This window comes from Equus quagga, chromosome 1, assembly GCF_021613505.1.
Source record: "Equus quagga isolate Etosha38 chromosome 1, UCLA_HA_Equagga_1.0, whole genome shotgun sequence".
Classification (NCBI taxonomy): domain Eukaryota; kingdom Metazoa; phylum Chordata; class Mammalia; order Perissodactyla; family Equidae; genus Equus; species Equus quagga.
This window is the reverse complement of record NC_060267.1, coordinates 58,923,471-58,948,427: the sequence shown is the minus strand read 5'-3', so window position 1 is coordinate 58,948,427 and position 24,957 is coordinate 58,923,471. Positions and strand designations below refer to the sequence as shown.

The 24,957-nt window shown below is 39.3% G+C and overlaps 1 protein-coding gene across 9 annotated transcripts in view; it reads right to left on the bottom strand.

The window, feature by feature from the left end:
• The window catches only part of UNC13B (unc-13 homolog B), a 186,961-nt gene that overhangs the window by 74,477 nt on the left and 87,527 nt on the right, over window positions 1-24,957 (bottom strand). For 7 of the 9 annotated variants that reach the window (XM_046677343.1, XM_046677372.1, XM_046677420.1 and 4 more), the window contains 2 exons: window positions 13,547-13,858; window positions 11,502-11,592 (listed from right to left, as the gene is read on the bottom strand). In XM_046677343.1, the coding sequence (XP_046533299.1) occupies window positions 11,502-11,592; window positions 13,547-13,858 (403 nt within the window). Of the gene's footprint in view, window positions 1-11,501; window positions 11,596-13,546; window positions 13,859-24,957 lie in introns of all 9 variants that reach the window. The other 2 variants (XM_046677335.1, XM_046677351.1) reach the window with 1 other exon arrangement.

Below are 24,957 nucleotides of genomic sequence, written 5' to 3'. Positions count from 1 at the left end.
ATTGAGGGAGGGGCCACTATTCAGCCCATAACAGGAAGAAAAGGTGAAATCAAGGTTTTGGTAGCATTAGGAATTTTTTTTTTAAAGATTGGCACAGCTAACAACTGTTGCCAATCTTTTTTTTCTTTTTCTTGCTTTTTCTCCCCAAACTCCCCCAGTACATAGTTGTATATTTTAGTTGTGGGTCCTTCCAGTTGTGGCATGCGGGATGCCACCTCAACATGGCTTGATGAGCAGTGCCATGTCCATGCCCAGGATCCAAACTGGCAAAACCCTGGGCCACCAAAGCGGGGCGCGCAAACTTAACCACTCGGCCATGGGGCCGGCCCCAGCATTAGGAATTTAAAAGAGAGAGGAAGAAAGGAGACAATCCAGATCCAGAAGCCAGGCATCCTGGTGTCTTCCTTTCCTTTGTAGGGAGCATTTGGAATAGAGTAGAAGATACATCCTGGCTGATGGCTTTAGAGAAAGAGAACTAGGCTAGTCTCAGCTTTCATCCCTGCTCTGGCCTGCTGCCTAACAGACATGGAGAACACAAGCAGGAGGACCATACGAGTCCTTTCTGGGTACTTCTGCTCTGTTCAGTGCAGATGGGAGTGGGAACGTTAGAAGGCCTTTGTTCACTTGTAAAGGAACATTTAAATTTTAATTTAAGGATACCACTATTATCACCGCTCTGCTTCCTCTTTGGAATTTCTTTCTACCTAAGACTTTAGTTTTTACTAGAACAGCTGAGCTCCAAGAAATAACTAGATTTGTACATTGAAGGAGCAGAGAAGGAGAGACTGAGACTATCAGCCTTAGCAAGAACTGGCAGCTCAAGAGCGTGTTTTTATTACTGCCCAACTGGGCAGCTATTTACACACCCTATTAAAAAAACAAACAGCTTCAGAGCCAGCCCCATGGCTGAGTGGTTAAGTTCACACGCTCCAGCTTCAGTGGCCCAGGGTTTCGCTGGTTGGGATCCTGGGCGCAGACATGGCACTGCTCATCAGGCCGCACTGAGGCAGCATCCCACAGAGCACAACCAGCAGGACCTACAACTGGCACATACAACTATGTACTGGGGGCTTTGGGGAGAAGGAAAAAAAAAGGATTGGCAACAGATGTTAGCTCAGGTGCCAATCTTAACACACAAAAAAAAGAAAAACAGCTTCTTATTGCTTCAGAGGCTCAGGTGATGTTGCCAGTTTCCCCAGAGACAGGCAAGAGACAGAGGAGAAAGAAGGGTTGCAGGTTAGGACACAATTAAGGCAGAATGTAGCACATTCAAAAGAGGTCCAGAGAAATTAAAAACGAGCAGGGCTGGGAGAAAATATTTGCAAATCCTATATTTGATAAGGGACTTCAATCCAGAATATATAAAGAACTCTTACAACTCAACAACAAAAAGACAAATAACCCAATTTAAAAATGATCAGAGGATCTGAACAGACATTTCTCCAAAGAAAATACATAAATGTTCAATAAGCAAATGAAAAGATACTCAACATTATGAGTCACTAGGGAAATGCAAATCAAAACCACAATGAGATACAACTTCACATCCACTAGGAGGGCTCTAAACAAAAAGACATAGATTAACAAGTGTTGGCAAGGATATGGAGAAAGTGGATTCCTCATACAACGTTGAAGGGAATGTAAAATGGTACAACCTATTTGGAAAACAGTCTGGCAGTTTCTCAAAAGGTTAAACATAGAGTTACTATATGACCCAGCAATTCCACTCCTATGTGTATACCCAAGAGAATTGAAAACATATGTTCACACAAAACTTGTACAGTAATGTTTACAGAAGCATTATTCCTAATAGCGAAAAGGTGGAAAAAATCCAAATGTCCATCAACAGATGAATATAAAAAAAATGCGGTATATCCATAAAACGGGATATGATTCCGCCATAAAAAGGAATGAAGTACTGATACATGCTGCAACAGAGATGAATCTTAAAAACATTATCTGATAGGAAGGAAGCTGGATACAACAGGCCACATAACGTGTAATTTCATTTATATGAAATCTCCAAAATAGGCAAATCCATAGAGACAGACAGTAACTTAGGGTTACAGCAAAGCAGGGAATGGGAAGCGACTGATTGATGAGTATGGGGTTTCCTTTTGGGGTGATGGAAATGTTCTGGAATTAAATGATGGTGACAGCTGCACAACCTAGTGAATATACTAAAAAACACTGAATTGTACACTTTAGAACGGTGAATTTTACATTATATGAATTATATCTCATAAAAAGATATTTGTTACTCAAAAAAAAAAAGGGTACTAGATTACTTTTCCTTTTTCAGTCCACTGAGGCGAAATGGCGTAGAAGTAGGACTGGATGAGAAGGCTGGAAGAGTACACAACGCACAGATCTTTGTCTCTATTTCAGCTCAGAACAGTGAGAGGAAACAGAAGTGAACTTTGTGTGAGGAGAGGCAGAGCCATAGGCATGGGTGGCTATAAAGATGAAATTTGGGAATTAAAAAAATTTCTCAACCCAAAATGACCATAAGCAAGCATGCGTGTGACCTATCCTGTTTTAGGGATTTTTAGGCAGGAGAACCCTCCTCATTCCTCTCTGCAAAACAACTGCCTAGAATGAAAAAGGACTAGCTTCCCTACTCTACAGGCTTTTCATTCATCCTGTCTACAGATATTTACGCAGTGCCTAGTATGTGCACAACAAGACAGCTACCTTATCGTTCCCTCCCTTTGAAGATAAGTGAAACTCTTGCTCCTAATTCTTCTCCATTATAGAAGAGAAGGCTTTGCTTTCTCTTCTCTCTCAAGAGCCCAATCACATTTAGTGGGTTCAGGGTTAGTTTGAGGAGCATGAGAACAAAATATAGGATTAAAACAGGTTTTGAGAGATGATGTCTTTTCATTAGAACATGCTGAATTTGAGATGCTGATGGGACAAGTTAGTGTACAAACAGCAGTTAAAAATATGGATCCAGAGTTCAAGAGAGAGATCTGGGCTAGACACACATAGGATAGCAATCCACATACAAGTGATAGTTGGCATGATGAATGAGATTTCATATAAAGAATGTATAGAGTTATATGGAAAGAGGATTGACGAAAGAACTTATTTAAGAAGTAAGCAAAGAGAGAAATCAGAAGAGAGATCAGAGAAGATCTAAGATGGTTTCTTAGATATCAAAACAGAAAGGAGTGCCCAGGAGTGTCAAAGACTGCAGAGAGGTCTAATAAGACAAAGACTTAAAAGCAACCATGAGATTAGGTAGCTATGAGCCCAGTGATGACTTTCTCAAATGCAGTTTTAATGAAATCACTTGAGACAGACTTTCCTCAAGTGTATTCTTTAGAAAATGAGTCCTATAGGATGCTTCTCCAAAATAGAGTTTTATGGTCAAAAAAGTTTATGATAATGCTGTGCATATTATATTCCCCTCTTGAAGAATCACAAGCCTAAGTATATTCAAGCTTCTGAGAAGTCCTACAATAAAGCAATCTGTTGGTGTTTCACTCTATTGGAACTTGACATTTCCTAAATTTCTTTGACCATGGAACTCTTTATCACATGATAAAGAACATGTTAACAGTTCTAGAAACTGGAGTCCTATGGAACACACTTTGGAAAACAGAGTTCTAAGATTATGGTAGTAGAAAATAGTGTTAAGAACACAGGCTCTGGAGTTAAAAAAAAATCTAGATTTGAATCCAGTTCTAATTTTTACCAGCTAGGTGACCCTGGACAAGTTTCTTTCTTTCTCAATTTCAGTTTCCTAATCTATAAAATGGGCCTAATAACATAAGCCTAATTCATAGAACTATTGTGAGGAATCCATTTGGGTAATGCACGTAAAGCACTTACAGTGATAGAGTATTCAATAAATGTAGCGATGACAATGATGATGACTATGGCAACAGTTGAGATTAAAAGGAAAACTCATGTAAGTACTAAAGTTTTCAATGAATGAATGGGAAGTTATGGAAAAGTTGGGATCTAATTGCAACAAGGAAGGTAGGTGTGAGCATAGGTTATGTGAGGATCTAGAAATGGCCTGGAAGTGGCAGAGGGAGCCAGAAAAAATCAACCCTCACTTCTGACTCAGTGATACATGGGGCATAAAAAAAGCATAGTCTCCCCCAAAAAGGGCTTTAGCAAACAGCCAGGTTTCAGTCAGAAGGGAATGCATTGGTTCTGGTATCAGATATCAGGTAAGGACCCCCCCAGTTTGCCAAAAGGCAGAAGGGGCCTGTTGGGAGCAGCAGCTAGGGCCCTCACCCGAGAGGTCTCTCCAGTTTGTGAAGCAGTAGTAGGGCCTATTCTTGGGTAGGTCTTGCCTGAAGTTTGAAGAGGGATTCTAAAAGCTGTGGTTAAGACAAGCCTGGAAGTATTTAGGCGTATTACAGCATATGCATTCCAACATTGTGGTAGCAGAAAATATTAGAAACAACTTACAGATCCATCAATAGAGGACAGAGTATAAAAATTATAATACATCCACAGGAAGAAATACCATGCAGCTACTAAAAACACTGCAATAGCTCCATTTGTCCTAATAAGGAAAAATCTCTAAGATAAAATAGTAAATGAAAAAAGATAAAGGACAATACGTCTAATATACACATGCATGCATATGCACTCACACGCACCTGTAAATGCATAGGTCATCTCTGGACCAATTTACAAGACACAGGTAACAATGAGATGAAGGAGATGGGGACTGGAGGCCCGAAAGTCTGAAGTAGAAGGGAAACTGCATTATCCATGCCGTTTTTGTATAATTTTATATTTTTACATTTATGACCTACTCAAAACATTTAGTTTTTTTTTTTTTAAGTGTTACAGTAGCAATGGTTAGTGAAAGGGCTGAAAGACTGTGAGAAAAAGGAGGGATAACTGGTGGTCTCCACGAGGGCAAAGAGTTGAAGTAGTGGAAGTTAAGACAGTCAGCCATAAGCAGAGCAAAATCCTAGAGTTTAAAAGTATCGAAAGAGTGCTTTCCTGGTGCAACTAAGTCTGACAGATGGGTTCCTCAAGGGCCTTCCCCTTAAGCCTCATCATTTTTTCCCCAAGGGAAATCCCTTTCTCAGGGTTTCAAAAATAGCATAAGGAGGAAGTTTCTTTGCTTGGGAGAGAGTCACAAGAAAGAACAGAACTTTGCAGGAGAGAGCTGATTTGTTCTGTCTTAACAATCTTCCCTGAGAAAATGCTGACCCATCTCTCAGGCTGACCAGCTGCAATCTTGGATCTCCTGGGACTGCTGCATTAAACATGGGCCTTCTAATCTACTTGTTCAGTTCTAGCTCTGCTTACTAAGTCTCTCCTTCTTCAGCTTTCTTTAGCAACCTAAGAGTTTCTGTCAAGGCTTCCTCACGGCCTACCTCCATGTCTTCTCCTTCACTGTCCCTTCCACCTGGAACACCCACCCACCTGCTGCCACCGCAGTCTCCATTTCTAGAGCTAAAAGTCTCACTTCCTCCCCCAGATTTTTCTGCAGCTAAGCCAAATAAGGTACAGAATCATAGCCATTCCACCCACACTACCAACATTACTGTCTCAACAGCACTAGCAATGTCATCAAACACTTATTACATATGCCAGGTACTCAGCCAGCCCAGATACAGAGAGGGCCTATATGACCTCTTCCCTCAAGTTGCTGACAATTTTATAGGAAAGGGCATAAGGCTAGCAAGGTTCCCATGGCAGTTCCTCAAAGTCTGTTGAACACAGTACCAACTAAAGAAGTATAAATGACCCATAAACTTATGGAAAATATTCAAATCACAAATAATCAAAGAAATGCTAACTAAAACAAGAGGATACCATTCTTCTGCCAAATTAACAAAAATTTTATAAAATGATAATAATGTTGAAGAGGCACATTCAAATACTAAAAGTACAATTGGAAAAACTTTTCTGAAAACACATGTAGAAGTTTGTTAGAAGTCTTTGGGGCTAGCCCTGTGGCCGAGAGGTTAATTTTGCGCTCTGCTTCGGGAACCCAGGGTTTAGCCAGTTTGGATCCTGGGTGTGGACATGGCATCGCTCATCAAGCCATGCCAAGGAGGCATCCCACATGCCACAACTAGAAGGACCCACAACTAAAAACATACAACTATGTACCGGGGGGCTTTGGGGAGAAAAAGGAAAAATAAAATCTTAGAAAAAAAAACACAAGTCTTTAAAAGATACATATATATACACTCTAACTCAGTAATTTATTTGAATCTACTTTGAGACAGCTAAGCTAAAGAAATAATGAGAAACGAAAACACTTATGCATGATGATGCTCAACACAGCATTATTTATAATAGTAAAGAAACAAGAAGAATTGTTATGGAACATCTACATGATGGAATATTATTAATCTATTAATAATCATTAAATCATGTTTTAGAAAAACATTTAATAACCCAGAATAGCGCTCACAAAAACAATCAAAGTGAGAAAATTTAAAAACCCACACATAGTATGGTCAAAATTCAGTAACTTTCTATTTCTGTATATAAAAACTATATAAGAAAACATAGCTGATGTTAATAGTAATATTTTGCTGCCAATGGCTTTAGGTGCCAGGTCTAGGGAAAAAGAAAAAATAGGATTAATTAACAGAAGATGAAGCACATGGAGACTTATGTGAAAATGCTGACAGGCTTTTCTGGCTAGTTAAGCATCCATAAAAAGTTGGCTTAACACTCCACCAGGTTCTGTATTGGGCTCTAGGACACCAGCAATAAAAAGCATAGCAGCATTCAAGGATCTTACAAGTACACAGAAAGGACAAACATAACAGTAAACAACTAACTCTTACATCATGGTAAATGCCACCTAGAAAAAGTATGCACAGTCTGGAAGCTTTACCCAAAACACTGACACCTGACTGGGGTTTGAAAGATGTGAATGAAAAGTCAGCTAGGTGGAGAAAGAGAAAGAGTATTCTATGCATGGAAAACAGCAAGTGCGAACTCTCTGAGATTTTGAAAAATAATTCTATACGTTGGCAGTGTTGACTAAACAAAGTAGCAGAAAGAGGTAAGACTGGAAAGGCATAATAGGGTCTGCATGAGTGCTTTTCAAATTCTTTTTGTGAAAGATCTGGTCTTTTACTCCCAATACATCATGGACTGGTATTTTTGATCTATACCCTGTTCAGCTGTACGACGATCAATTCAAATTGCCTCTAAGTGCTCACTTTCATTTTCAGTACTTATTTCATCAAAGACTAGAAACAAACAGTTCCTGGATGATGCTGGTCCATGGACCACACTGTGAGTCACACTGAGCTAGATTATAAAGGTTTTATTTTATCATGAATGCAACGTGGGAACACTGAAGTTTTTTTTTTTCTGATTTCCTCTTTTTAAATCATAGTTTCACTAAATAACTTACAATCCTAAGAGAAAGGTACTATTATTCTCCCCATTTTCTGGATTAGGAAAATGTAGTTCGTTAAGGTTTAAAAACTTTCTCACAATGACACACTGAGAAAAAATACAGGAAAGTCATATCATACACAAGAGTTAATTTCCCTGAAACAATAAAAAGCTCCTAAGAATCAAAACCTCAATAGAAAAAATGGGCAAAGAATATGAATTCATTGAAGAGAAATACTGATAGCTTTTACTTATATGAAAATATGCTTAACTTTACTGATGATAAGATATGCAAACTTAAACTCTACTCAGACACCACTGCTTAGCAGACTAGAAAAATCCAAAAGTTTCACAAGTCACTCTATTAGTAGGTTTGAGAAGAAAAAAGCACCCTCATGACATTACAAGTAGGAGTATAAATTGGTGCAATCTCTATGGAAGGCAGATACCCTTGGGGTTAGTCATTAAAGCAGTTCACAAATACCCTTCTCTATCTCTTTCAAGGTATACCGTATTGCTCACTTCAAGTTAGATATGGTTATATGATTTGTTTTAGCAGGGAAATGTGAGTAAAAGCGACATATTGTATCTTTTGGGCAGAAGTTTTAAGAGCCAGAGTGCAATTTGCTTTGTTCTCTTTCATTTGTTATCTTTTTTTTCCCTCCACCATCAACCCTGGCAATGTTCTAGATGCTGGCTGCTCCATCAGTCTGGACTGCAGAGAGAAGACAAGTTAACGCAGAATTCCTTACCATGTAGGATAAGAAGCAGCAGGAGCAAAATAAAGCCTTGCTGTTTTAAGCTACTGACAAATGGAGGACAATCTGGCAATGCTTATCAAAATCACAAATGTATATCCCCTCAGATATACCTGACACATGCAAAATGACATACGTAAAAGGTACTCATTTGTGACATGGTTTGTTACAGCAAATGACTGGAAACAATCAAATGAACATCAAGAGAAGAAGAATTAAATACTTGCAGTACATTTATACAGTGGAATATTATGCAGCTGTTAAAAAGGAAAAATTCTCTTAGAGCTAATATGGAAGGATCTCCAAGTGAGAAAGCAAGATGTTCTCAGTGTATATAACATACACTCTTTGGCAAAAAAAAAGTGGAGGAGATTAGAATATATGTTTATATTTGCTTGCACTTGCATAAAGAAATTCTAGAATAATAAAGAAGAAACTAACAAAAATTATCATCTTGAGGCAGACTGTTAAGGGATAACTAGGTGGAATTTCAAACTACTCAGGAAAAAAAAAATCCTTGGTGCTGCACTTAACTTCTTACTGCCTTACAATCTCAATCAATCTGCCAGCAAATCTTAAGTATAAATGGTATACTTCTGCCTCTCTCTCTGTTACCAGATCCTTCTTTCAACTCTGACTTATCTTTCTCCTCTTGGGCACATCTAATCAGGTTCCAGTTACATCATCTGTGTTAAGAATATATTTACTGTTGTTCTCTTATTCAAGTAAGTAGCAATGGTTCTTACTCACTCTTAAATAAGCCATGCTTTTCTCTAAATGATTCCAAGCTTTGGCAATTGTTTTTAGCTATTCTTTTTGAGAAACTCTGAATTGCCTCTTTAAAAAAATTCACAACAAACTATGTCTGCTCTAATATATTCTTGTTTTCTCACAGAACTTTTCTTTTACATGAGATTATTTACTTTACTTTCCTTTATAAGAATCACAAGGCTTTTAGCTCTGAAAAATTAGAAATGAAAAATTAATAAGTATTATGACATTGACTCCATAAACGTTCACTTTAAATGTTTATCTCATGTCACTCGAGATCAAGACTCCCAATTTATGATCACACAGCCCTATCCATAGAAATTTTCTTAGCATACATCTCTCAATATATGTAGTTTATTCACTTGAAAATTATATACATGTATAGTTCTATTAATATATTCATTACATTACAAAAATTAAAATGCAAAAAGCATAAAAAGAAAAACATTTAAGATTTATTAATGATACAAAAAATATTTTTGCTGTCACTAAAAACACTAGCAGTAGTAATAATATTTTTAGTGAAAGCAACGTAATATAATATGCCTCATTATTTTTTAAATCTTGGCTTAATATTTTGTTGTAGAATGCTTTGAAGGTCTGCTTCCACATTCAATTATTTCAGTACTTGGTTTTCATAGCTGTCATAGCTGAAAACGATACTGATACCTCAAATAAAGATGTACAATTGGTTGCTACAAACCAATTATTCAAAGATTTTGTTGAAATTTGACTAATATGTTTTCATCTTCTCTGACGTCTTAAAAAAATCATAAATATTTTTAACAAGTTCACATCTCACTGAAAATTTTCATTAGAAAGATTTTTTAATATGTTAATAGTCTCTTTCCAAGATTTTACAACATGCAGTTAGAAATTCCTATAGGTAACACTGTTTCTGATAACAATATACACACACACAAAAGAAAGTATTTCCAGACATTTTTATTTTCCAAAGCAGCTATCTTTGCAATCATTATTGAAACATTGTCTTCTCCCTAAAGGGTCAAATTAACAGGGCTTCTATGAAGCTAGGACAATTTGAGCATCAAAATAAATAATAGTAATGGATTATAACTCAAGTGATAAATTAGGAATCCATGAGCCCATACTGATATAATAAAATTGAGAAAAGGAAAATCTTTTCCTTACAGAACAATGACAACTATTGAATGTAGAAAGAATAATGGAAGTAGAAAGTTACCGTCTTGCAACCACCATTAGCAGTGGTAGATTCAGACAGGAGTCATCAATGGACACTTAGATGGTAGGTAGAGCTTTCATGAGGAAGAAGATATTGGCATAGTCTCAGAGTATTGCACCACAAAATGAAAAACGGTGCCTTCACAGTGGAGAAATCTGGCCAATACAAACCTAACTAGGTGATTAAGGTTAACACCACAAGGGGTAGGACAGGTTGCCATCTTATACTTTCTGATGCAATTCACTAAAAATAGCCCAGCATCATTTTTGCATAGTTCTTGCCAAGAGAACATGGCCTGAGTCTGGACATGAGGAAACATTGGACAGACTCAAAATGAAGAACATGCCACAAAATGAAAGGTCTGCATCATCTGACAAATATCAGAAAGACTGAGGAACCTTCCCGATTCAAGGAGACATGACTACCAAATGCAACACATCAGCCTGAATAGTACCTTGGACCGGAAAGGAAAAGAGACATTGTTGGGACAGCTGGCAAAATTGGCATGGGGTCTTGATGATGGTGTTGTCATTGTTGATTTCATGATTTGGATGTTTATATTGTGAGTGGCCTTGTTTTCTGGGAAACACAAACAGGAGTATTTAGGAGGGACAGATCATCATGTCTCCAATTTTCTCTCAAATGGTTTAGAAAAAGATTAATCATAATGGATTGAGGGTGATGAAGCAAGTGTGGCAAAATGTCAACAACTGGAGCATCTTGGTGAGGAGGATATGGGAGTTCTTTATACTACTGTTTTGGTAACTTTTCCGTAAGTTTGAAATTATTTCAAAATAAATTTTTTAAAATGTGTTAACACAGGTGAGCATGCTTGCATTTTTAACATCTGCCAAGTATTATACTACTGACAGCCATTTGTCATCATTTAAAGATGTCCTTTCTGCCTGAAGACTATCTACTGACACACAGATAAGGACATTTCAAACTTTCAACACTAAAAATGAAAAATATTTCTATTTTTACTTTTTTACATGGTTTCAGATCTTAACGAGTTGATGCTTTGGGCCTTAAATTGGGGAAGCCCATAGAAATTTCTGGCCCTGTATAGGTCAGTCAGTGGTACTTGAACTGGCTGGCCAAGGGAGATAACAACTGATCCTAAAAGGCCTTGAAATAGTCCCCTGACCTAAGATCAAAATAAAATGGCCCCAAGGTTATAAGGGTACTGAAAATAGCACTTAACTTTACCTTTACCAGGATCACAACCTAGATCTATCTAATTTCCATTAATCAGCACAGCAGGAAGCCCACCTCCTAAGGCTTGAGCTTACTCGTCATGAATTCCCAGAAGCATACTGTAAGAAGATGACTAATCACTGACTGTGTCTTCAGCACCATATGTCTCCCAATTTCAAAGGAAAAGTTGTCCCAACTAAGTACTAGATTAACAGATTTCCTACCTCCTGCAGCTGGAGTCGAACCTTGGTAACTGCTCGGATCCAGTGCCCTCTGGCTTGGGTAAATGGCAAAGGTGCATTCTCCTCGGGAAAACTTCTAACAAAGAAAAGAATGTTCGTTAAAAATAGACCAGGCCACAAGGTGACAGTACTGAAGGCAAAACTGCCAAATATCTAAAATGAAATGGTTTGTATTCATGCCTATGCTTGTTTAGTGATTCAGGCCACTAAAACAGCATAGTCCTGAATATCCAATGTGCAAAAAATTCCTCTCTAAAATGACAACTCCTTTTAGCTTTTCATCTGTTCCCTCTCTTCTTCCCCCTTTTAAAACTCACACAATGAGACAGCTCACTGGGACAGTCAGGGATCAGGATACTAGAAGTAATGGCAAGGGCCCTGAGTCAATGTCTAGCACTGAAACTACGCACAGAGGTATGGAGCAACACTCTCACCTTATCTCTTGAGACCACCAGTCTCTACATAGCACCCTTAGGGCAGAATTTTGTTCCTGCAAGCCCTTCCTGCTCCACTAAGTATTTTGGAAAGCTTACCAATTCCTAGACTACCTCCAATGTCCTAAGAGAAAAAAGTATGGCCCTTCCTGTCCTGATCCTGTTCCTTGAGCTGCTTCAGGAACACCCTCAGTGAAATGAAAAATAAATGTAACAAGGCAGCTTTGAGACAAAAACACTCCTCTATATTACAACAAGTCATCATCTGGGTTCTTAACTGTGCAATAGTGGTTAATTCTTGGTGATAATGCTTCTCCTCTCTCCCATTAGGGTCTACTGCCAAGGCAGCAAAGAAGTGTCCACCAGCCAGACATGTAAAATATATGCTAGGCTCTGATGCCATCTGACTGGCTCAATTGTTTTAAAACACTTGTGGGCACTTCTGGCCAAGGTAGAACTGGACTCCACTTGTACAGCTAGGATCTGAGAGGACACAGCTAGTAAAAACGGATAAATACTTGTGCTGGGCACTTCTGCTACTCTACCAAGAATTCTACCCAGACAACAGTATCTGCCAAGTCTAAGGTCTACAAATAGCCATCTTTCAGTGGGTTGTCAATCCAGTAAAAAAAGCTGGTCCAGAGCTCAGTCTCCTGACGTCTTCTCTATTAGATGAACCATCAGAGACGGCTCAAAATCAGGAACAAGTAAGAAGAGAAAGTAAGTTTGTATTGTCAATGGTGAGGTAGATGTACCAACCATTCTCTAACTTTTACCAGGTAATCAGCATTCACTGCTCTCTCCAGGGGAAATCTGACAATATCTGAAGACATTTTTGATTGTCACAGGTGATGGTTGCAACTGGCATCTAGTGTGTAGAGGCCACGGATGCTACTATACATCCTACAATGTATACAATAGGTCCCCATAACAAACAGTTATGTGATCCAAAATGTCACTAGTGCCAAGACTGAGAAATCTTGCTCTGTCCCAACCTATCAGCAACTCTACTGACCAATTTTGCTCACTAAATAACAGTACACAAACTCTGTACTAAGCTTTATTATAAGACTGTTAAAAGGACAAGTTTAAAATTTCTCTTCTTATAACTACCAATTGTAAGACACACTACTAGGCCCTGGGGAGGCTGAAGGGTGGGTTAGCTCTGGCTTCTAAACCAATTCTTTCTTAAGTCTGTCCTGGTTTTCTCAGCCAGGGGGAAAAAAAATGTTCACAAAAGAAGTTTAAACATTAGTAGGGCTGGGAAGCCTATTTCACTCAAAGTAGCTCCTTTGAATGAAAGGAGGCTGCCATATGTAGGGTCAACTGGTAAGCCAAGAACAGCAGACAGACTCAAGAAAGCCTGGTACACTGCAGCTATCTACAAAGAACCCAAGTGTTCCTCAGAGAGCCTCAAAATATCTTGGGAATTACATCAAAAAACAAAGGAAACAGTGCAGAGCTAAGCCTCAGTATCCTGATCACCACCGTACCCAGCTATAGGGAAACAAATGAAAAGCACTTATGCTGAGCAATACTTCAGGGCAAGTACTGAGGAAACCATGTGAGCTCCTCAAGGCAGCCATCACCTACCTCTCCTGGGGGCCTAGGACGTGGTCTTTGTGTAGCACCAGATCTGGGGGAGGATGGGTTGTGACATCTTTTATCTCATTGAGTTCACGTGCTCTCCCCTTTTCTTCTTCACCTGTCACTTCCAAAGCTTTCTCTTGTTCTCCAAAACCCACTTGGCCGTCTCTGGAGAAGCTGCCAGAGCTGTGGCAGGAATGAATTGAGTCCCTCTCCCGATGGTCATCTTCTTGTTCATGACAGTGGTCTAGCTCACTCAGCTGAGAGCTTTCTTGACTCACGCTACAGGAGGAGCCATACCTACTACTGCTGGTGGGGCTGTGAGAATGAGAGGAAGAAGGATGAGTAAATAAATGCAAACTAGGGATTAGGGAAAAAGTAATGGATACATCGAGGAAATAATGATTATATCAGTGGCAAGGATCACAAACAGGAGGTTCCTGGGAAGAAAGGACCAAACTTCACAATCTAGAAGAACTAATCTATTCAGCAGAACCACAACAGGAAAAAAAAACAAAACATACTGGGTCTTCCAACAGCACTTAACCTCAACCCTGCAGTTCACTTTGAAGAATACTTTATCTTGTTTTGTTTTTTCGTTTTTTGGGTTTTTTTTTTTCTACTGTTTCTCCCCAAATCCCCCCATTACATAGTTGTATACTCTAGTTGTGCATCATTCTAGTTGTAGCATGTGGGACACCACCTCAACGTGGCCTGACAAGCAGTGCCATGCCTTCTCCCAGGATCCGAACCAGCGAAACCCTGGGCCACCAAAGCAGGGCGCATGAACTTGACCACTTGGCCACAGGGCCGGCCCAGAATACTTTATCTTAATGTGATATTCGTAAGTAGGATTAAGGATTATTAAAACAGCCTAATGTTTATGCCTAAGTTCTTTACTCAGACTCCTAAACAAACGTGCAGTGGCTGTAATTTAAGTTTTCTAATTTCCACAAAGTAAAAATGGATGGGTGAACTCTATTCCCTTTTCCTATTATTTGTTAAATTGAGGTCCCCTTTTCTTCCTCTACAAGTGTACATGTGCATGCCTGTTCCATAGGATGAGAAAGGAGAGTGGGCACGTTCCTTCAATTATCTCTCGGGTATCTACACAATGAGGTAATTGGGAGACGGAGGCTAGGACCAAGAAATTCCTCAGGGCAATGGTCTCATTGACATGAATGTTACAACAATATTCCTGGAAGCATAGGGAGTGTCCCAAAGATGAATTTGCCCATGTGTAACTAAGTTTCTCTTAGGATATGCCTTGGTTTTGGATAAAGTGGACAAAGTTCAACTCCAGGATCTGGGTCAGGGCCATATTAATGCATTTCTGTACCTGAAGAGAGGTCAGCCCAACCCTCTCTCAGTCACCTGAATTCCCATATCCAGAAAAGAAATTTATTCCCTACTCTGAGAGAGAGTAGCTGCAGCAGAGAAAGTGCCAGCGAATCGTAACCAGAAAGAAGAGCAGTATCCAGAAGTTACTCCCTTGAGCAATATACTGAATTTAAGGGATTCAGTCCTATTCAAGATAGAGGGACTTGGTGATGACCTACAAGATCTATCCCAGCCCATTTGGATAGTTCCATCCCAAATCAGAGGCCCTCGTTTTACTTCTGGTATCCTGCTGGAACGGCTGCATGCCAAAGGACAAGGAATTTTCCTGCCGCAGACTCAAGCCTTTAACTAAAAGGCTTACGTTTGCTCTTGGACAAATGAAGATAAATCATTGTTGTTTTCCAGTGACATTTTCCTTATAGTTCCTCCCAATTACCTGGTATTTTCAGGCTGATTCCTGATTCTTCAGCCCATAGCAGCAGGATAAGTACCAGGTCACTGTTCTAAGTAGTTCCCAACACACATACACACATGCGTGCATACACACACATAATCTCCAAAGCCCTTGACCAGCGCTTTTGGACAGGTTTGGGTCAGAGGTCCAGGCAGCATTCTTAAACTGCACTGTATGATGCTTCTTCTTAGGGAAAATAATAGTATCCTTTGCAGACAGATCCTGAACAATGCTCCAGACTAAAGAACTACAGCAAACAATAGCCCTGAGCTCCATGAGACTGCTCAAAGCACTTATTCTCAAGGGTAGTTAAAGGCAGAGACTGGAAGCAGTTATGCAAATCCATGTGGAATAGGACACAGAATATAGATCACCCCGAGCCATCCCTCGCACTTTGTATTTTACTTAATACCCTCATTGCCACTGAAGAAAGCGTCTTAGAAGACTTGGAAAAGCAAAGCAAAGTAGGTCTCTCTCAGCTATTACAGATATAAGTGCCAAAGGCCCAAGGAAGCACCCTAGCCTATCATGTGGTTCCAGTTAACCTAGGCCACTCAGCCCCTTGCAGCCTCTTCTTGCTCTCCCCTCTCCATACCACATTATACGAGGCAGAGCAAACCAGAGTGAGTAAATCTCAGGGCCCAGCTTTTAAGCAGAAAGTTCCCTGTTCCACTAAATAAATTACATTTGGCACTATAGAAAAGGGAAAGGACGAAAACACCCACACATTATTTCTTGTTACTTAGCCCCTAATTAACATGAAGCTCAAGTGCCAGGAAAGACACAGTAATGATAAAAAGCAGGCTATGATTAATCTACCACTAAGTCATTGCATCATAAATGGTCAATTCCTTAAAATCATTTATGATGCTTTAGTTGAAAACAGGCCTTTTGCTGGTCTCTGGTTCCTTGATGCCATGCGGAGTAACTGGCTGCAGTACATTTGAAACAGAGTCAGTGCTAGCAGGCACTGCCTCCTCCTCTTGTGTTTCTGGCTGGTGAAGTAGCTCAGAGACAGTGCAGTGCTCTTCCTCATGACTCCCTGAAGGACAGGTGGGGTCTGAGAGGTTGCCTTTGGTACCCAAGTCTTGTCCAGACGCTGAGATTTCCTGCTGGTTTTCCACTTCTCCAGGCACTGAAAGCCCATGAGCACATAAACTTGGCTTGGCTGCTAGCAGCTCAGAGGTCCTGGAGGGCTGAGTAGAGACCTTAGCTGACTTAGCACTGGCCTCAGACATTTGAGAAGATTCCAAAGCTCTGTCAGCCTCACTGGAGTTAAGGTCCTGATCATTGCTGATAACCAAAACTGGAGAGGAGAATTCTGCAGGCATTTGTTCAGGGCCCCCTTTGTTTTCCTTTGGCCATGGGAATGAAAGATCCAGCTTCTTTCCAAATCTTAGTTTTGGATCACTTGTTACTATACTCCCTTTCCCCTCACTACTTCCTTCAAATAGAACTGACATCTTCTTAAAACTGGACGTTAAACCAGTTTCTGCTGCTCTACTGCCAGAGCGGGAAGGTGGAGAAAAAAAAGAGCTCAATGGTTTCCCACAGCCAGTAGCAGAGGATGGGAAATGGAGCTTTGGCCAATTGGTCATACTGGGGATCTCAAAGCGAGGCCTTGGCTGCTCTGTTTCCTGGGGGACTGCAGGTGGATCTTTCTGGGCATCAAGTATCCCATAACTTTCTTTGGCACAAAGCACAGGTTCCTCCAGCAGAGGGTGAGAAAGATCCCCTTGGGTTTCTAGTGTGGCACTCTGGCCGACACTTGCCTCATTGAACGGTGTAGTATTGGTTTCTAGTGAATTGGCTGCCTGTAGCTCCAAGAAATCTTGGTTTGTGGATGCAGATTGCTTAACTGGCTTTGGCTCAAGAGGAAGAGGTGGCTGAATTAGAGGAGAAAGCTCTTTGGCAATCCAGGTAGGATCTGGTTGCAACTGTACTGGCAATGAAACATGCTCTGCTTCCAATGATGCCTCTGTATCTGTACCCCGCAACGTCCCCATGTCTCCTTCATCATTCAGAGACAATAGTTCTTGCCCCATATTGTCCCCTGAGAGAGAAGATGCAGCCCCAATTGTTTCAGAACTTTGGATTTCTAGAATATTGTCAGAAATATTATTGTTTTCCATTTCAGTTGTTGGTTTAGGATCACCTATCAAGGTCTCTGAGTGTGATTTTGCACTAACTACAGTCATTCTACAGTCACTGAGAGCAGATTCTGAATTCAGTGCTGCAGGGGCAGCTTCTCTCCACAAATTTTCTGAAGTTAGTGATCTTACAGCATCTCTGGGACTATCATTTTGAAGCCTAGCAGTAGCTGGGATAGATGATTCTTGTTGGTATGTCTCTGGTTTGGGACTTTTGAAAATTCCAAATAGCTCACCTTTGAGGGGCTGAGATGATGCACCAGAAGAAAGAGAGAAAAAGGAGTTTTTCTTTGGAGGTTTAGGAGAGGAGAAAAGTCCAGAGAATGTTTTGGGAGGTTCAACTAAGCACCCAGAGAAAGATTTCACTTTGGTCACAAACCCTGAAAGCATTTCCATTGAAGAACCCAACACTGGTTTGTCTTCCTCTTTATTTGCATCTCGGCTCTGGAGGTGCCCTGCACTCCTTAGCTCTGCAGAGGAAGAGGCCGGGTCCAGGTTCTGTGTTAAGACCTGATCAGTGGCCTTTTCTAATGGTAAGTTCACTTGGTCACTACTAAATCTTTCATTTTGGCGGTGGTTAGTACAAGTGTCTAAATTGTTGAGCTTTTCAGTCAAATGGCTATCATGTAAAAATGACCTGTCCAAGGAACCACTGGGCAAGTCTTCCTGTATGAAAGCCTCTTCTTCATGAGGAGCTACCCCAAGGGTCTCTGGACCAGTAAGTAGTGTTTCAGTCTGTGCCTGAAATCCTGGTGAGTGAGGAACAATGTCTTTTTGCAACTGATTCATCTGGAAATCTACTAAAGATATCCCTGGTCCATTACTAGAATCTAGTTTTCCATGACAGTCCTTCTCTACATTGAGCTCACCTGCAAGGGAGGTAACCTCAATGGTATTGCTAATGGAAACACAAGGAGACATTTGCCATTCATGAACTACTTCCTGGACTATGCCATCTCTATTGACATTGGAACTTTCTCTAGTCATTGTACCAACCATGTCCACAAAAACACTTGGCTTCTTACAGGGCTGAGAAGTTACTGGAGCAACAGTTGAAAGGCTATGTTTTTCCCCAGAAGTCTGCTGTCGTTCATCCAAAAAGGACAAGCTGAAGAAACTAAAAGAACTATTATGAGAGGCATCCTTCTTCCTGCCTGAGGTAGTAGTAGAAAAAAGGGAAGGAAGTGTGAATATCCCTTCTGCTTGAGATTTGGTTCTTGGTAGAGTAGTAGAGGCTCTGTTCTCAGATTTTTCAGATCCAGTCAGGAAAGAAAATATACTCTTTTTGGTGGGCAACTCTGGTTGGGATGGAGATGTTGTGGCAGTTGAAAAACTCCTGTCTTTGTCAGAAAAATGATTGTGTTCATTTGAATTTCTTCTGCTTAGAGTATCAAAAGACGTTTTATTACTTCTTGAAACTCCTGTCACTGTAGACACACCACTAGTTTCTACTGAAGAATCTCTGGAAGACTCTTTGAGACAACTTGCTGAGAAAGATGGTTTTGGTAACTGGTGGATTAGGTGGTCACTGGAGGGTATCTCTTTTTCAGTTAAACTACTACCTTGGATCTCTCTAGACAATGGTTCCTTTAGCCCGCTGTCATCAATAGTAGTCTGCTTGTTCAGATTTCTAATTCGAACCTTCCCTTTAGAGGAAATTGGTGCAGCAGGAAAATTCCTAAGATCCTGGCTAGTTAGCTTTGTGGGATTAGGACTTGACTTGACCTCATCCTTAGTAGTCACTGAACAAACAGACATATTTTCAGTTGTCTGCATAGAAGATATATTGGTTTTAAAGAAATCTCCAAGGGTACCAAAAAAATTTGAAACCCCAGAAGATTCATTATTTTCTTGAGATGATATCTTTCTACTTTTATCACCATTCTTTTCTAAGTTTGGTGATCCTTCTTTATTCTCCTGGGTTTTAAAGAGGTTCAAAAATCCAGATGCCTGTTTTTCATTTGCTATTGCACTTGAAGAGTCTTCTCCCCGAACAAAGAGTTTCAATGCACTTTTAAATAATGTTCTCTCAGACTCTTTGCAAGACCGGTCCTGGGCAAGTTCACAATTCTTGTGTTCATCCCTACTAAACTGTGATGCAAGAGGAACTGAAATAGAGTCCATTGTAATGATTTCATCATCTTCTATACCTGATTTAGCTTGAGGAGTTGTTTGGCTTACCTGGAAAACAGATTTCAACAAACTTTGTTTTTTCACATGAATGCTTTCATTCAAAGGGAATTCTTGCTTCATATTTTTAGTAAATTCTGGTCGCTGAACATTGGATACTATTTGTCTCACTGAATCCTTCTTGAAAAGATTTTCTTCCTCATTTTGGGAGTTACTCTCTAATTGCTTACTCAAGATGAATGACTGAAGACCATCATTTGTGAACTCTGCTAAGTTTAACTGCTGATCCATTTTCTGCATGGACAGAGACTCTAAGGATTCATTCTTATCAAAATTCAAATCACTTCCAACTGAAGCACCCAAAGCAGAAAATAACCTAGTCACTTTGTTCGATGATGACATCTCTTCTGTTTGCTGTGAGCTGTCAGTCATATTTTCAAGATGAACTAAAAAGCCAGCTTCTTCAGAAGAAGACTGAAGCCAATGGAAACCGGAAAGGTGAACTAATGAGTCCTTAGCTAAAGTCTGGGTCTTATCTCCCTCTATAATTTGATTTTTATTTAAGATACGATCACCAATAGTTTGGGGCTGATTTCTGAGATCCAATGTATATTCTAAGGCTTCAGAACCACAGAGCCTTTCTTCAAAAGATCCAAAATCTCCTTTAAACTGTTGAGGATTATACCCTGAAAAATCTAATGGCTGATCCCTTTGGCCATAACTTGACTCTTCAAGTACTTGTGGAAAGGTTTTTAAATTTAGATACATTGATCCCTCGCTTCTTGGCAAAACTACAGATAAATCAAGAGGGTCATCAACTGGTTCCTCTTCAACATACCACAATAATTCATCTTCCTTGTCAAGTAATTTAAAACTACAGGCAGAAATAATGCTGTCATCCAACATGATATTTAATAGATCATTTGTCTGTAAATCATAATTCAAATACTCTTGATAAGAACAATCAGGTATAAATAAATATGCATACTGCCCAGTAGAATCAGTGAGGAGAGAATAGATATATTGACCATCATGAAACATGTAATATCCATAATCTCCATCCTCTGATGGCCACCACACTCCATTTTCAAGACATGACAACCATTCCTGGTATTCATAAACATTCCTGGTATTTGAAAAAACAAAGTTTTCATCCATTCTTAATGATTCTTGATCAACTCCGGGGCATGCAGTCTTCTCATCACCAGAAGAACAACTTAAGTCAATAGGCGATTCTTCTAGTGAATTCTTAGTCTCATTAATTGGAAGATGACAAGAATTTCCATATAATGAGCTAGCTGCCCACATATCAGCTCTTAATAAGTAATCTTCATTAAATGCTAACTGGTTGAACGATTCATATGGTAAGTCACACCAAATGACACTGGTTGGATTTGTTCTCCACTCCAAGATATTTGCATTTTGATCTTTTTGGCAAAAATTTATTGCTGGGTTTTCTGAGTCAGGACATAAGAAACCATCAGCAGAAGGAAATGTATTTTGATTCAACATATAATAAACTGGCTCAAGTCTTCTGGAATTTTTAGAAAAATCTTTTATATCAGAGTCCCATTCATAACAAAAAGGATTGTTCATCTCTTCAAAAGCCTGATAGTTGTTTGATTTATTAAGATTGTTAGTATTTAGTATAGATGGATTTAACTCATGTGAATTTTCACATAGTTTTACGTGAAGAACATGGTGTGATGTCTGCCTCTTAGCCAAAGATTTCTCCAAGAGGTCCTGCTGAGTGCTTGGAGCACAATGAAGTACACTGTTCTCAGAAGAGGGACAACTCTTTTCACTTTGCTGGGTTTTCCATGTAAGAGGACAATGATGATTATCAATCCAAGCATCAGATAATGGTATGTTTTCTTTAGGTAAAGATAAGAAGCTTTTTCTGAAGCCAGAAGTTTCTTGTTTTTCAGCATGGTTCCTCTGGTTCTCAGAAGTCACACATGAAGTAACAGGGATCTCACTCAAGGATAAATGCTTATTTCCATTCAAATTCTTTATGCCATCTAAAGACATGGACTTTGCTTCATGTGGTTTACAATCAGTCATACTGCTATTGGATATCCAGTTAAATATTCCAGAGAGTAAGCTTGGGGTATTATTCTTGTGATGAGAGTCATCATTTTTCAAATTTAGTTCTTGTTGATTAGACAAGTTTTCAAGAGAAGAAAAGCTGTTAAACAGGCCAGAAAGGAAGCCTCCCTGGGTTCTTTTCTTAGAAGCTTTATCTGCTAGTTTGTCTTCACTAATTTCATTAACCAAGGTGGATTCTGAAATGGTAGAAGTAAATGCTGGTGAAGAGTCTGATACTGTTAAGGATGTCACTTGTTTAAGAGTCTCACTTTCTCCTGAAGAGTCTGAAGGTATACACTCTTTGGACACAACCCCAGGGATGGCTAAGGTATCTCTTTCACGGTTCTCTACCGCTGTGTGGTCACTCGAATTTAATTCCTCTACATTCCCAAATTTCCCAAGATCATTGTTAATATTTGGAACTGAATCAGACTTTATTTTATTAAGTGTGGCATCTTCAGAACAATTTATTTGGTCATTCTTTTTAAATGTCTCTGTATCACCAAATTTCCCTAGATTATTATGAATATTTGGAACTGAACTAGATCTTATTGAACTAAGTTTGACATTTTCATGGCAGTTTCTTTGGATCTCTTCATCAGTGGTTATTGCTGAGTCATAAGAACTCTGGTCATTGACAGTGATATTTCTGTCAGTAAAGGGAAATTTAAACAAAGGAAAAATGCTTCCTTTCTCTCTTTCTTTCTCTCTTCCTTTCTGCTGCTTTTCAGAATGACTAAGAACTCTGAAAAATGGAATATGTAGTTTTCCACTCAAGGAAAAGGAATGCCCCTCTTTCTTAGGGGCACTTTCCCAACCATCTTCCTCCAACTGGTGAATTTTCATACATTCTGATAAAGTTTCCTTTGAATAGGTCTCAGGGGAAGTGAGCACAAACTGGCTGAAGGACTTTCTGAGTGGCTCAAGGAAATCATCATCACTAGTAACTCTGTCCCCCTCTGATGGCTTTGAAGAAGCCTCTTTATTTGCAGTTTTATTGCTAGCTATACAAGGATGTCCTTGACTATCTTTGGGACAAATTTTTGGTTGATCTGGTAAGACAGACATATCTATACAGGCTTTTCCTCCCAACAGACTCTCAACATCATCTTTCTTATTCACAGAATTAGCTAAGTTTGAAGGTTCACTGGCCTCTTGGGAAGACAACAGATCCTCATTTGTGGGTATTTGGGACCAGCCTGTACTTTCTCCATCAGTCATATCTAAAGAGACGATGCTACTGTGAATGGAAAGGGTGTCTTCCCTTTGATTTGACTCCAAACCACATGCAACAAAGCTTTCCTTTCTTGTTGGCTTGTTCTGGTCATCATCTTTTTTGGTTTCATCCTTTTCCAAAAAGATCTTTAATGGATTTAGCATGCTAAAAACAGACTTGATAACTGAAACCTGACTCTGTGAAGTCGAATCCCGTCCAACAGTTTCTGTTGCATCCTGAAAAGAGAAACTTGCAGTTTTACTGCCTGTGTGCTCATTTTCAGGGGTTTTGTCATGGCTGCTAAAATCCTTACTATCAACTGTTTGAGAGGATAAAGGAGATTGCATAGGAAGATCCTTCTCCAATAGTGACTTGGCTCTGGGTCTAGATCCCGAATTAACTGTCTCTACTTGATTAAGAGTTTCTGTTTTCTCTGGAACTAAATAAACCGGCTTTTCCACAGAGGTTGTTAGATGCCTTGTGCCTGAACCTACCTTTTCTGAGAGCGAACTGAACAAAGAACCAACAGCACATTTCACTTCATTCAGCTCAGGGAAAGAGATGGCCTTGTCTTTGTCATTCTTGATAATGGTTAAAGGTGGTAGTTGATCCCCAGCCATTTTCTGTTCTGCATTATCAACAGTACTATTGTGTTTAAGTGTTTTTTCAGTTTTTGAAAGGTAACCAAATCTATTAATCTCCTCTTCCTTCTCTGCTAAATATTCTGACACTGTTTCTACCAAATACTGAAGCTCATCCATTGTATCTCTATAGTCCTCCTTGGGTTCCTCAATAGAGGAAGGGGTCATCTCTTCCACGGGGCACCCAGACAGATCTCCAAGTATGTTTGCATCACAATTCATCCTTTGTAATGGGATTGCTGGATTCGCTACACAATATTCTTCAGGAAAACCTCCAAAATGATGGACACTGGAAGGATGACATGTTGGTGATAGTACACCTTCCTGCTTATCAGAAATGGGGGAATCCAGAAGTTCATCAGAAGTACTGCTAGTAGAATCTTCAAGAACATCTAAGGGAGTGAAATTGGTAACATGATGATTTAAGCGAGATGACTTTTCACAGTTCTTTAAACAACTTGGAAGATCATAATCATGACTTTCCAACTTAGTGGTCCACAGGCCACTCTTGACCACAAATCCATCTTTGTAGGGATGCAAAACTGGGTAAATTTGTTTCTTCTTTTCAATGTGGCAACGGTTACAATTTTCAGTGTTAAGATATGTACTTTTGAAGCTAGTCTTACTTCCTGATCTATCAGCATACTGTCTTCTTTCATTGTCTTCAAAATGACTAGGTTTCTTTTTCCTTCGCCTATCTATTGTATCATATTTCTGAGGATATCTGGAGTTAATAGATTTTTCAAACTTAAAGGCAGTAGAGAATTCTGCTTCCTGGCTCTGAAACGGTATCTTTTTCCAATTCTTGTACTTTGGTTGTACCTGTTGGCTGTAACATTTATCAGTTTTTGAAAGAGTTCTAATTTCTTTTACCTCTGCTTCTTTTATGTTACTGTTTTCTAGGAACTCTTGTGATATTTTCCCCTCTATTTCCTCATCTGTATCTTCTTGCTCTTCATAGTCAACACCAGAGAAAGCTGAAATAATCCTAATTTTGTCATTTTTAGCCTGCAAGCCTTGTCTGATGTAAAGGGATAAAATTGGAGGAACAGAAGGCAAAGAATAAAGGAAAAACAGGGAAAAGAAATAAATTGAAAGATTTAGTGCTTGTTCAATGGGAAAATTAAAATTAGTAAAATCGTCGATTTGATAAAAACCATTCAGGCAGAAAAAATGTAAGAAAATTCACGTTCTTAAATCAATATTATAGCAATGTAGTCAAATAGCTTTTCTACATCAGAAAAAGCTATAACAACTTTAAAATACTTCACTTGCTACCATGAGCTTTTTATTTTCTAAGAAAGAAAACAAACAAAATGAACATGTTTCATCAATATTTAGAATGAATTTGCAAAGCCAAAGTTTAGAACTGTTAAGCATTCCACGAAAATATGTCA